Source organism: Vulpes vulpes, chromosome 2 (genome assembly GCF_048418805.1).
Source record: "Vulpes vulpes isolate BD-2025 chromosome 2, VulVul3, whole genome shotgun sequence".
Taxonomy (NCBI): Eukaryota; Metazoa; Chordata; class Mammalia; order Carnivora; family Canidae; genus Vulpes; species Vulpes vulpes.
Genome location: NC_132781.1, coordinates 118,771,154 through 118,783,397, shown reverse-complemented (window position 1 = coordinate 118,783,397; position 12,244 = coordinate 118,771,154). Strand labels below are relative to the sequence as shown.

At 51.2% G+C, this 12,244-nt stretch overlaps 1 protein-coding gene across 1 annotated transcript in view; it reads left to right on the top strand.

The window, feature by feature from the left end:
- The first annotated feature begins 2,383 nt into the window (after positions 1-2,383).
- The window catches only part of SLC23A1 (solute carrier family 23 member 1), a 13,084-nt gene continuing 3,223 nt past the window's right edge, over positions 2,384-12,244 (top strand). The window contains exons 1-14 of the mRNA XM_026017193.2: positions 2,384-2,523; positions 3,155-3,289; positions 3,745-3,902; positions 4,609-4,697; positions 4,858-4,925; positions 5,298-5,479; positions 5,592-5,712; positions 5,980-6,136; positions 6,444-6,591; positions 7,137-7,242; positions 7,401-7,530; positions 7,629-7,772; positions 8,208-8,303; positions 10,463-10,729. Of these exons, the coding sequence (XP_025872978.1) occupies positions 2,488-2,523; positions 3,155-3,289; positions 3,745-3,902; positions 4,609-4,697; positions 4,858-4,925; positions 5,298-5,479; positions 5,592-5,712; positions 5,980-6,136; positions 6,444-6,591; positions 7,137-7,242; positions 7,401-7,530; positions 7,629-7,772; positions 8,208-8,303; positions 10,463-10,710 (1,818 nt within the window). The 5' untranslated portion in view covers positions 2,384-2,487 and the 3' untranslated portion in view covers positions 10,711-10,729. The remainder of the gene's footprint in view (positions 2,524-3,154; positions 3,290-3,744; positions 3,903-4,608; positions 4,698-4,857; positions 4,926-5,297; positions 5,480-5,591; positions 5,713-5,979; positions 6,137-6,443; positions 6,592-7,136; positions 7,243-7,400; positions 7,531-7,628; positions 7,773-8,207; positions 8,304-10,462; positions 10,730-12,244) is intronic.

Here is a 12,244-nt window from a genome sequence, read left to right as displayed (position 1 = left end):
AGGGGAAGGGAGGGGAAGGGAAGGGAGAGGAGGGGAGGGGAGAGGAGGGGAGGGGAGGGGAAGGGAAGAGAGGGGAAGGGAGGGGAAGGGAAGGGAAGGGAAGGGGAGGGGAGGGGAGGGGAGGGGAGGGGAGGGGAGGGGAGGGGAGGGGAGGGGAGGGGAAAAGAAAAGAGGCTCAGACCAAGTCCCAGGCTGAATAGTGGCAGGGCTGATAGGGGATTCTGATTCTGGGGGTGGAGGAAGGTCACTCCTGGAGAAGTGGGTGTGCTCTGGGGAGGCCCTGACCTCCCCAGCCTGCATGACTTATACTGCAACTGCAGCCTGGTCCCTTACATTCCATTACTTGCTGCTCCCTATCTGCCTGAGGCCCCTCCTCCCTGGCCTTCACCCCAGGAGAGAACCCCTAGTCACGGGGAAGAGAGCCAGTACCCACGGAGCCAGCTGAGTTGTCAGTAGTACTGGGTGTGGAGATGGGAGCCTGTGACAAGGACCTGGGTGGCTGTGTGTTCCTATGGAGTCATTTAGACACACTCTGCAGCACAGTCTGGGTGTTATGGGTCCATTTGTTGTGTATCTGAAACCATGTGTGGGGGATCCCTGGGTGGCTCAGTGGTTTGGTGCCTGTCTTTGGCCCAGGGCCATGTCGGGCTCCTTGCATGGAGGCTGCTTCTCCCTCTGCCTATCTCTCTCTCTCTCTCTTTCTCTCTCTTTCTCTGTGTCTGTCATGAATAAATGGATAAAATCTTTTAAAAAAATAAGATAGAAACCATGTGCAACTTGCCTGCCTTGTCTCTGTGTATATGGCGTGTGTAGTTTGGGTTGAACTGAATGTCCATGGGACTGTGCACCAGAATGTAAGGGGTGGGGCTCTGTCTCCACAGCCCACTGGGGAGTACAGGGGTGGAGAGAGGCGGGGAAGAAGGTGCTAAGGAGCAGTTTCAAAGCTTCAAACTGGTCAGACAACTTTGGGACACCTGGGAGCAGGAACCAAGGAAGGAGACAAGGAGATAGGCAGACAGAGGAAGAGCTGGAGGCTGGACAGGCTGCCAGATTCATAGCTGTGGCATGAAGCTGCTGCCTAGCTGGAGAGCACAGCTGCCTACGGGCCCTTGGAGCAGGGCCTGGCCATGGGCCCAACAACCCAGAAGTAGGTGGGCCCTGGGGGGCTTGCCCTGGGGCAGCACAGAGAGAGGCAGAACCAGGAACCTTAGGCCCTGTCCTCATGGCTGAGGAGCCCTAGCTCCTCGGACCCTCCCCAAGTCCCTTCAGCCAGCTCCAGGCCTGTGAGTGGAAGAGAGGACAGGCTGAGTCCAAGGCAGGCTTCACTGGCTGGGTGACATGCACTTGCACAGGGCCCAGTGCTTAGAAAGGTTTGGTTTAATTTGATTTAATACTCTGTTGTTGTTGTGTTAAAATTCATAATACTAAAAAAAGAAAACTCATAATGCTTTTGGAATGAGGGCCCCAAATCTTAATTTTGCACTGCAGATTATACAGCCAGTCCTGATTGGGAGGGGAAGGGAATTGTCCTGACATAGGGTACAGGCAAAGCTGGACCAGCCTGGGCAGCTTCTCCTCCAGAGGCCCATCTGTTCTGTGCCTCTGTGATGCTGAGGGGTAAGTGGCCATGTGTGGGGAAGGCAGCCCTTTATTGAATTTATTTTTTTATTTTAAAAAATATTTTATTTATTTATTCATGAGAGACACACGGAGAGAAGCAGAGACACAGGGAGAGGGAGAAGCAGGCTCCCTGCAGGGAGCCCAATATTGGGACTTGATCCCAGGACCCCAAGATCACACCCTGAGCCAAAGGCAGATGCTCAACCAATGAGCCACCCAGGCGTCCCAGCCCTTTATTGGATTTAATGGCTAATTTATAGCATGAACTCAGGGGTTGAGGCCAACCTGAGTTTTTGGAATGGTGTCTAAAATCTTGCTACCTCAGTCAGATCACAACTCCTAGATCTGTTTCCTCAGCGGTAAATGAGGTTAACACCACCTAACGCCACAGCAATACATAGCAGTTGCTTGGCAGGCAGTGATTCCTCATTATGGAGAATGACTACTATGATGATAATTATTAACTTGATATTAAAAAGTGGGGAAGAGTTTTATTCAGAGTGTGACCTAATTAAGTGCCCACTGCCATTCTCTTCTGCACCACCCAGGGCTTGGTGAACTGTCCACTCCTCACCTCCACCCTGCCCTCTCTTAGAAATAAGAACAGGGCCCTTGCCCAGGCTCAGGTGCAGGCTGGGATGGGCAAGTGCGCAGAAGGTAAATGTGGCAGAGGCTTGGGTGGCCTTTACCACAACGGCCGTAGTTAATACGTTACCTCCGCCCAGGCCTGCCTTTCGCAATCAGAGCTGGAGATCTGGTTACAGATTTACTTCAAACGGTGTCTGATGTGTGGACTAAAGTCCTCCTTGGCGTTCGTAAAGCCATCCTCTCTCTTCCTCAGGAACTGCTCACACCTGTGCCCCAAAGATGAGGGCCCAGGAGAACCTGGAGAGCCGGACACAGGTGCTGGGAATGAGTGGGAGCTGGGTGGGCACAGGCTTGGGTGGTGGCTAGAGAGCCTGCTAGTGCTTTCCCCCTGGGAAGGCAGAGACAAATGTTCCGACAAACTCGATTGAGAGTGACTATTCCAGGCAGAAAGTAGCAACTGGGGGATGGGGTGCGGGTGGCCATGAGGGTGCAGGAGTGGTCAGCTTGGGACTGGCTGACTCCTGCTTAAGACCAGCAGGGACCCAACCTACCCACCTCCAGGGAAACCCCAAGGACCTCCAAGTGGCAAGGGTGGGACCAGAGGCTGCCCAAGAGGGCCTGTCCGCAGACTTCAGCCCTTTGGCCCCCTCTCCTGTTGGCCCTTGGGGCCTTCTTAGAGGCCATCCCCTTGGCCAGAATGCCCTGTTCCCAAGGCCTCCGGGAGCCAGCACAGTGGACTCATCCCTGCACAAAAGTATGTGAGGAGGGAGCCACAGGTAGCCAGGTCAAGAGACAGCTGGTTGGATGAACCAAGAGGGAGGGTGGGGCTTGGACCCCATTCTGAGGATCCTACAGGCCACTCAGGCTACCTGATTGATTCTGGGGCAGAATGGACTCTGCTGGTCCCCATCACTCCACCCTGAGTTACTTCTCCCTGTTACCCTAGCATGAATCCGTGGGCTCAGCAGGGACCTCCACGAGGGATCCCACAATGTCCCTGCCCACAGAACCCAAGTTTGATATGTTGTACAAGATCGAGGATGTGCCACCCTGGTACCTGTGCATTCTACTGGGCTTCCAGGTGGGTTTTCTCATAGGGTTTCCCCCCCCTGACTCTGCATTCTCCCCAGGATCCCAGTCCTGTTCCTGGCCAACAAGTTTATCTTGGGTAAGAGCAAAAGAAACCTAACGTCAACAATAGTGAACTGTCACCGAGCTGGGGTGGGGAGAGGGGTCTGATGGGGCCTGAGAGATTATCTCTGGGAACAGGTGTCACCAGCCAGACAGAATAGGACGTCAGTCACAGGGAGGAGGACCCACTCTACAAAGCCACAGGAATAACCTAGGGGCAGATTAGTAAACCAGAAAAGGTGTGACCAGTAGCTCTCTGGGAATCCCACGTAGGAATCTCAGTCCCAGGTGAACACAGTGCTAGGGTTAGCAGGGGGTCAGGTCCACTGAGGCAGACATGAGAATTTGAGGGTGTCCCTGTGATCCCGATGGGCCCTGCCCCATGCACTCTCCCCCATCCCCTAGCATTACCTGACATGCTTCAGCGGTACCATTGCTGTGCCCTTCCTTCTGGCTGAGGCGCTGTGTGTGGGCCGTGACCAGTACATGGTCAGCCAGCTCATCGGTACCATCTTCACCTGCGTGGGCATTACCACCCTTATCCAGACCACACTGGGAATCCGGTAAGCTGCCCTCCCCTGGCCTCCCCACCCCCAATATATAGTGGTCCACACAGCAGGAGCAGGTGGTTTCTCTGAGGGCTCTTTTTAGGGAGAGAAAAGTCGCTGTCTGCTCTCACTTGCTACCCCAGCCATCCTTAGAGGCAGGCAGCTGGGATCCTACCCTGGGCCCCTGAGGCTCCTCAGAGGAAGGGAGTCGGTGGGCTTAAGAGAATGTACCCTAGCTGGGCTTTCCCCCTGTTAAGCCCCACTCTGGATAATCAGAACCCACCCAATCCTGGCTTTTAGGTTCTGTGTGGGCCCTTTCAATGGCCCATCCTCCTGAGGGTACCCTGCCCCTGGGTGGCCAAAAGATGGTTGTGTGGTGGGAGGATGGAGGAAGGTTGTGAGTGGAGCTTGGATACAAGAGCTGAGCTGTCCATCTCCCTGCATGTGGCTCCTCAACCATCAGGAGCTGGGGTTGAGAAGGTAAAAGGGAAGGTTGTGGGCCAAAGACTCCATTTGTTTTCTTCCTCGGGCCTCCAAAATGTTCGAGTCCTGCCTAGGGCCACAGTGACTTTTCTCAGCTCTGCCCTGGCCCTTGTCCCTCTGTGTCTTGGCCTCTGGGTGTGATTTTTCTCTCCTTCTCTCTGTGCGCCTCTCTCCCCATCTCCCCTGTCTCTGTGTCCCTGCCCACCCCACCCCTGCCGTTCTGTGCCTCTTCTTCTAGGCTGCCGCTGTTCCAGGCCAGCGCCTTTGCATTTCTGGTCCCAGCCAAAGCCATCCTAGCCCTGGAGAGATGGAAATGCCCCCCAGAAGGTGGGCACACTTTTCGGGGGCTGTGATGGAGAGGGGAGGCCCAGGAGCCCGGAAGTGTGGACAACTGTCCCGAGTCTAGACCGTGGGGTACATTCATGGAGCACCTTCTCTTCCTCTCTTTCTTCCCTGGCCATGTGTGTGTCCCTGTCTCTGCTCCCAGAGGAGATCTACGGTAACTGGAGTCTTCCCCTGAACACCTCTCATATCTGGCACCCGCGGATACGAGAGGTGGGTTTGCACCTGGGATGTTAGAGGCTGGACCTGAGGAGGGAGCTAGATGGGAGTGAGGGCCATTGCTGAGTTGGAGGATTCAAAGAGGTGGTCCAGGAGCTTTCTTTAAAATGTAGAAGTCAGGGGCAGCCCTGGTGGCTCAGTGGTTTAGCGCCACCTTCAGCCCAGGGCCTGATTCTGGAGACCCGGGATCGAGTCCCACGTCGGGCTCCTTGCGTGGAGCCTGCTTCTCCCTCTGCCTGTATCTCTGCCTCTCTCTCTCTGTGTCTCTCATGAATAAATAAATAAATAAATCTTTAAAAAAAATAAAATAAAATGTAGAAGTCAGAGCCTCTACATAGTGGTTTACACTAATCTTTGCTCTTCTAGGTCCAGGGTGCAATCATGGTGTCCAGCATGGTGGAGGTGGTGATCGGGCTGATGGGGCTGCCTGGGGCCCTTCTCAGCTACATAGGACCTCTCACGGTCACCCCCACCGTCTCCCTCATTGGCCTCTCTGTCTTCCAAGCCGCTGGTGACCGAGCTGGCTCCCACTGGGGCATCTCAGCTTGGTGAGCGGCCACCAGACCTGATCTTTGCCCAGCCCCAGCACTTTCACCCTTTTCATGTCCTGGACCCAGCCCAGCCTACCAGCCATCATTCCTTTGTGTCTTCTGCCCCTAGTTCCATTCTTCTGATCGTCCTCTTCTCCCAGTACCTGCGTAACCTCACCTTCCTGCTGCCTGTCTACCGCTGGGGCAAGGGTCTCACTCTCTTCCGTGTCCAGATCTTCAAGATGTTTCCAGTGAGGAGCTGACAGGCAGCTGGGGCTGGGACTAGGGCAGGGACTGAACCTGTGTCCAGGGCAAAGGTTGGGGGGCAGGCCCGGGACAGCAGAGGAACTAGAGCCAGAGCACAGATAAGGTCCTTGTCAGGGTCGAGAGAAGGTATAAGGGCCCAGGTCTGAGCTAGAGCAGGGTAAGGGCTGGGGCTAGGCCTGAGTTAGGGGCTGGTGAGCCTGGACCAAGACCTGCGGGGCCCTCAGTGCTCCCCTCACACTACCCCACTTCAGATTGTGCTGGCCATCATGAGCGTGTGGCTGCTCTGCTATATCCTGACCCTGACGAATGTGCTGCCCTCAGACCCTACAGCTTATGGCTTCCAGGCACGAACAGATGCACGAGGGGACATCATGACTATCGCACCCTGGATCCGCATCCCCTACCCCTGTGAGCCACCCTACTGGCCCCTCTGCCTCCAGTCAGATTACCTATGAGGCCCCTGATAACAATCCAGTTGATGACGTAATTAGCATTAGCTGTCCATTTATAGGATACTAGGCAGGCTGTTTCCCCAAAGCTTCACTCCAGCTTCATAACTCCGAGTGATCCCAAATAAGCTCCCACAACTGTATAGCTCCCGCCCCAGCTGGAGGTCCCTAAACTCCACTCCCCCTCCCATGTACTGCCTAGCCTAGTCCCCTCCCTGACCCAGCCAGCAGCACTGTACCCACCCTCCAATCTCCCTCTGATCCAGGTCAGTGGGGCCTGCCCACAGTGACTGCAGCTGCTGTTCTGGGAATGTTCAGTGCCACGCTGGCGGGCATCATTGAGTCCATTGGAGATTACTATGCTTGTGCCCGCCTGGCTGGCGCACCGCCCCCTCCAGTACATGCCATCAACAGGTACAGCCACCTGCCCTCTCCCACATCTGATCCTCTTAGGGGCCACTCAGGAAGCAATCATAGAGACAGGGTTGAGAACCAAGTGTGGACTTGATCAAGTAGTACTTTCCAGACCTTGTTCTCTGTATTTATGAAATGGGGATGCTCTCCTCACCAAGTGTTTTGAATAGCTGAGATAATGAAGCCTAAGGGAAACTATGGTCATCGACAAGCTTTCATGTGCCTAGCTAGCCCTGTCCACATGCATTCTCTTTTGCAATATACTAATGACTGTGAGACAGGTACCCTTATTATCCCCATTTTACAGATGAGGAAATTGATGCCCAGGGTCACCAGAGGGATTAAATTCAGGGCACTGGGACTAGCACTCTGGACATGGGCTCTTGGCTCCCAGATCTACCTTTGGCTTGGAGTGGGGAGTATTATGGACAGAGAACTGCAGCTTGGCACAGTCGCAAGAAGGCGAGCTGCCCGCCCAGGGTGAGGGGAAGACACAACCCAGGGCAGAGCCTGGACTAAGCTCTCAACTCGCCTTTTTCTTACAGGGGCATCTTCACTGAAGGCATCTGCTGCATTATTGCAGGGCTGTTGGGCACAGGCAACGGGTCTACCTCGTCCAGCCCCAACATTGGCGTTCTGGGGATTACCAAGGTGCCACAGAACAGAGTGGCACAAAGCCCTACCCTGTCTTTGGTGCAAACAAGCCCAGGCCCCTCTGTGCTGGCTTTTATAACAGGCCTTCCCCCCTCCCGGAACTCACCCTGCCCAGCCTGGCCCCAGGGCCTAAGCTGGCCCTGGCTCCTTTGCAGGTAGGCAGCCGGCGTGTGGTGCAGTATGGCGCAGCGATCATGCTAGTCCTGGGCACGATTGGCAAATTCACTGCCCTTTTTGCTTCGCTTCCCGACCCTATACTGGGGGGCATGTTCTGCACCCTTTTCGGTGAGTGCTGCGTGTGGCCGGGCGTCGCCTCACAGTCTTGGTATGGTGGAGCCCACCCTGCCCACGTGGCAACCCCAGCAGTTATCCTGTGCCCTCAGGCATGATTACGGCTGTGGGGCTGTCCAACTTGCAGTTCGTGGACATGAACTCCTCCCGTAACCTGTTCGTGCTCGGATTTTCCATGTTCTTTGGGCTCACGCTGCCCAATTACCTGGAGTCCAACCCCGGTGCCATCAACACAGGTACCTAAGCCAGTCAGAATGTGTGGGTTGGAGGGAGGAGGTGTGGTGGACTCAACTCGGCATGGCTCCCTCCCCCCCCAAAGGTACCATATTACAGAATCACAAATCTTGCCCAACTCTGGATGTGAAGCTGAAGCTGAGAAGCTATTGAGCAGCTGTTCTTTACTAATACACTTTCTATGGCATGGAGCTTTACATGTGCTCACTTATTAGGTACAATAGCTCCAGGAAACAAATACCACTGCCCTTCTCCACATGACAGGAGGAAAGTGAGGCTCAGAGAAATTAAATTATTTGTCCCAAGACAACAAAACTGGGATTTGAATCTAAGGATGAGAAAGGCAGAGGTCCAAATAGGTGTGAAAGTTGGGATTTGTATGCTTTCATCGCATGCCTACTTGCCAACATGCCCATTGGCCTTGTCTTATTCCACAGGCATTCCTGAAGTAGACCAGATTCTGACTGTGCTGCTGACCACAGAGATGTTCGTGGGTGGGTGCCTCGCTTTCATACTGGACAACACAGTGCCAGGTATGGGTAAGCCCTGGGAGGGAAACACAGAACTAGGCTGGGCTCATATGCATTCCAACAGATGGCCCCTCAGTCAGAAGTGTGGCCAGGACCCACGCAATGCAGGCCCTGCAAGAAGCAGGAACAGTTGGGCTGGCAGAGTGCCCACAAGCTGGAAGGAGAGACCACTGGCTAGACAGAAGCACAGACATGCCTCATAGGTCTCCAAGAGACTGAGTCTAGGAGTTATTCCCAGGCCCTGGGCCTCGTGACTTGTTTATTTCTTGATAGTCATCAAGTTGAGGGGTGCCTTTGGGAGCCTTTGTTTTCTTACATTAGGGCAGATACAAATGAAGCATCAGTTTGCTGGCATATTTGGAGTGGGTTTTGCCAACCAACCTGTCACACTGGCTACTAGGAGAGCCCCTAATATTTCCCTTTGGTATATTGGCTTTTTGCAGGGATTGTGGAAGATACTTTGTATGGGCCCTTGAGAACCTGACAGGCCCATGCCCTATAAAATACAGAAACTAAATGCCACCAGTTGCTCTAACAAGTAACAAGCATAGTTAACATTTATCAAAGATCTACTGTGGGTCAGGCATGACACTATGTCTCACTTCAGTCTCAACAAGTATCCTGTTAGGCAGACATTTCACAAGGAAACAGAATCAGAGAGGTTGACTCACTAAAGTTCACAACATTTGCAGATTTAAAAGGTTGCAAATCTGGGATTTTAACAAAGTCCATTGGATGCAGTCTATGGCTTGTGTCCCAGCCACTGTACCATACAGCCTGTTGGAGGTTTTCAGAGGACCTGGAAGATCAGGGAAAGCTCTGTGGAGGCAGAGGTTAAAGACTGCATCAGTCCAGGGCAATCAGGGATGGAAGCAGCAGGATGATGGCCCTCCACCCCCCACCAAATACAGCTGCAGGGTTGAAGCATGGGCAGGAAGGGCCTAGGTGCCATGGTCCTTTTAGGGATTTTAGCATCAGACGATGAGAGAACTCTTGGTAGCAGCTACCCCTTGGGCAAATGGGAGGTACCCGCCCCTCTCTGCTTAGAGGAAACCAGTTTGTGGACCAGACAAATGGCAGCCACAATACTCAGGGAACTTGGGGAGATGGAGGGCATCAGGTGGACAGCTGTATATAGAGGGGCTTGTGATTTGGAAAGCTGGATTAAGCTACCCAGATGTTAACAACCTCAGACTGTCCTGAGTTCCTCACACCCCTGTCCTTCAACCCAACTACCTATCAGCAACCATCTCTGCTAGGAATCATGTATGTTATGCTACATAATCCTCAGTAGTCCTTCAATGTACATTGATGAGGAATCTGATGTTCAGAGTGGTCAAATCACTTGCCTAAGGTCATACAACTTGAATTCACACTCAGGTCTAGCTAACTTAGAAGCCAGTCCTTAACCATGCAATCACACACTTTCTTCTGTGTGATGGGCATTTTGCTAACAGGGTGCTTTGCATTTGCTCTTTCCCCATCTACAGCCCAAACACAGAAGGGCAAATTAGTTTAGCAAATGCTCCATCAGTCTTCTTTCACCCCAGCCCTCTTGTGAGATCCTGAGACCTCATGCACCCCTCCACCTCCCGAGGGAACATTCCCCTAGATGTAAATATATTTTGTATATCCATACTTCCAACAAAGATTTTACTTGGCTTGACTTCTTGCGGTATTACAAAAAGTTTATTTTCTTAATATGGAACCCTAATATTCAAATATTAGTACTGATTACAGTGTTTCTAAATATCCCTCCCTGCTCCCAAAGCAGAGACTGGACACAGTTAGGTCCTCCCTCATCAGCTTAGCATGTTAGCCCCATACTAAAGATGTAAGCTGACAATTACTTAACCTTTCTGCCAGTTTCTTCATAGTTTTTGAAGAAATGAAATAATGAAATTAAAGCACTTAGCACAGAGCCTGGCACACTCTAGATACACAACAGATACTAATTATAACCAGTAACTTTTAGGGTTTCCTAGAGCTCTGGCCAAGTTAAGAGCTGAGATATTATGGATTCAGTAACCTCTCAGTCCCAGAAAATACTTGAGAATGAAGACAATGGATTCTAGAAATCTGTTTCAGGACAAGGTTATAGGGGTATGGAGGGGAGGTAGTGGAGGGCTGCTGGCCCTGCTAATCTCACTGTCCTATTGCAGGAAGCCTAGAGGAACGAGGTCTGATACAGTGGAAGGCTGGGGCCCATGCCAACAGTGAGATGTCTACGAGCCTCAAGAGCTATGACTTCCCCATTGGGATGAGCATAGTAAAAAGGATTGCCTTTCTGAAATACATTCCTATCTGCCCCATCTTCAAAGGATTTTCTTCAAGGTCAAAAGCTCAGCTTCCAGTTCCAGAAGACCCTCCAGAAAATATACAAACTGGATCTGCATGCACCAAAGTCTGAAAAATAACTCCTAGAAAAGGTAGGACATACGTTAAGACTGTCTTTTGTGGAAGGGTTGAAAAGTCACAATATTCTTTAAACAAAGAAAATCAAAACCACTCAGTTTCCATTTTTGTGACTTATTTTGACTCTTCAAGGGAAAGGTGGACTGGGTAGAAAGTCAATATATGGATTGTGAGTGTAACTCCTTAGCTATTTCGTAATGAGGGTAGAACTTTTCAACTGTTGTGTGTCACTGAGGTTACAAGTATGCTGACATATGGATCCCTTCAGCCTTCCGAGTATCTAGGCATGAAATTGTAGCCCATATGAGACAAACTCTAGCCATAGGTAGCCCCATCTTTGCAATTCAGTATGCTAAAAACAAGCCCCCCTCCCCAAAACCTCACAACACTTTATGACATGAAATAGATTGAGAATTACTGACACTGCACAAAAACAGGGAAAATTCTCTTACATATGCTGCCTTGTTTCAATAGTGGTAACAAAAACTCCTAAAATCAAAACAGGATGACTTCGATTACCCTAAAGCTGTGCCACATAGGCCCTGATGGGAGGATCTGTCTAAATGACATCAAAATTGAATAGCTGGGGCACCTGGATGGCTGAGTCAGGTTAAGCATCTAGCTTCGGCTCAGGTCCTGATCCTAGGGTCATGGGATTGAGCCCTGCATCAAACTCCCTTTTCCTCTGCTACTCCCTTTGCTTTTTTCACTCTCTCCCTCTCTGTCAAATAAATAAAGTCGTTAAAAAAAACCTACTGTTTTTTAAAAAGATTTTATTTATTTATTTATTTATATGTGAAAGAAACAGAGAGGCAGAGACATGCAGAGGGAGAAGCAGGCTCCCCACGGGGAGCCTGATGCAGAACTCAATTCCAGGACCCTCGGATCACGACCTGAGCCAAAGGCAGATGCTCAACCACTGAGCCACGCAGGTGTCCCCAGAGAATAACAGATTAAAAAAACAAAAAACAAAAAACAAACAAAAAAAACAAAATGGAATAGCTGATGCTCTGAAACTTGCCATCTCTACCTGTAATGCAGATGCCTGACTCTCCAGTTAAACAACTAAGCAGTTGTAATATGCAGTTTCCCTGACAACCAAAGTTCCAACAAAATGAAAGCCAAGCCTAGAACAATCACTTAAACAGAACTTTCTGTGTGTCAAGGACTGTCTTAAGTGCTTGATGTGTATTAATTTTTTTTTTTAAGATTTTACTTATTTATTCATGAGAGACACAGGCAGAGAGAGAAGCAGGCTCCATGCAGGAAGACTCTGGAATCATGCCCTCAGCTGAAGGCAGAGGCTCAACCACTGAGCCACCCAGGTGTCCCATTGATGTGTATTAATTAATCACACAATCCTGAGACAATTAGTACTGCCATTTTATTTTATTTTTAAATTTTTATTTTTTTTAGTCATCTCTACACCCAGCCTGGGGCTCGAACTCATGACTCTGAGATCAAGAGACACACGCTCTTCTGACTGAGCCAGCCAGGTGCCCCTATTAATACTACCATCTTAAGCAGGT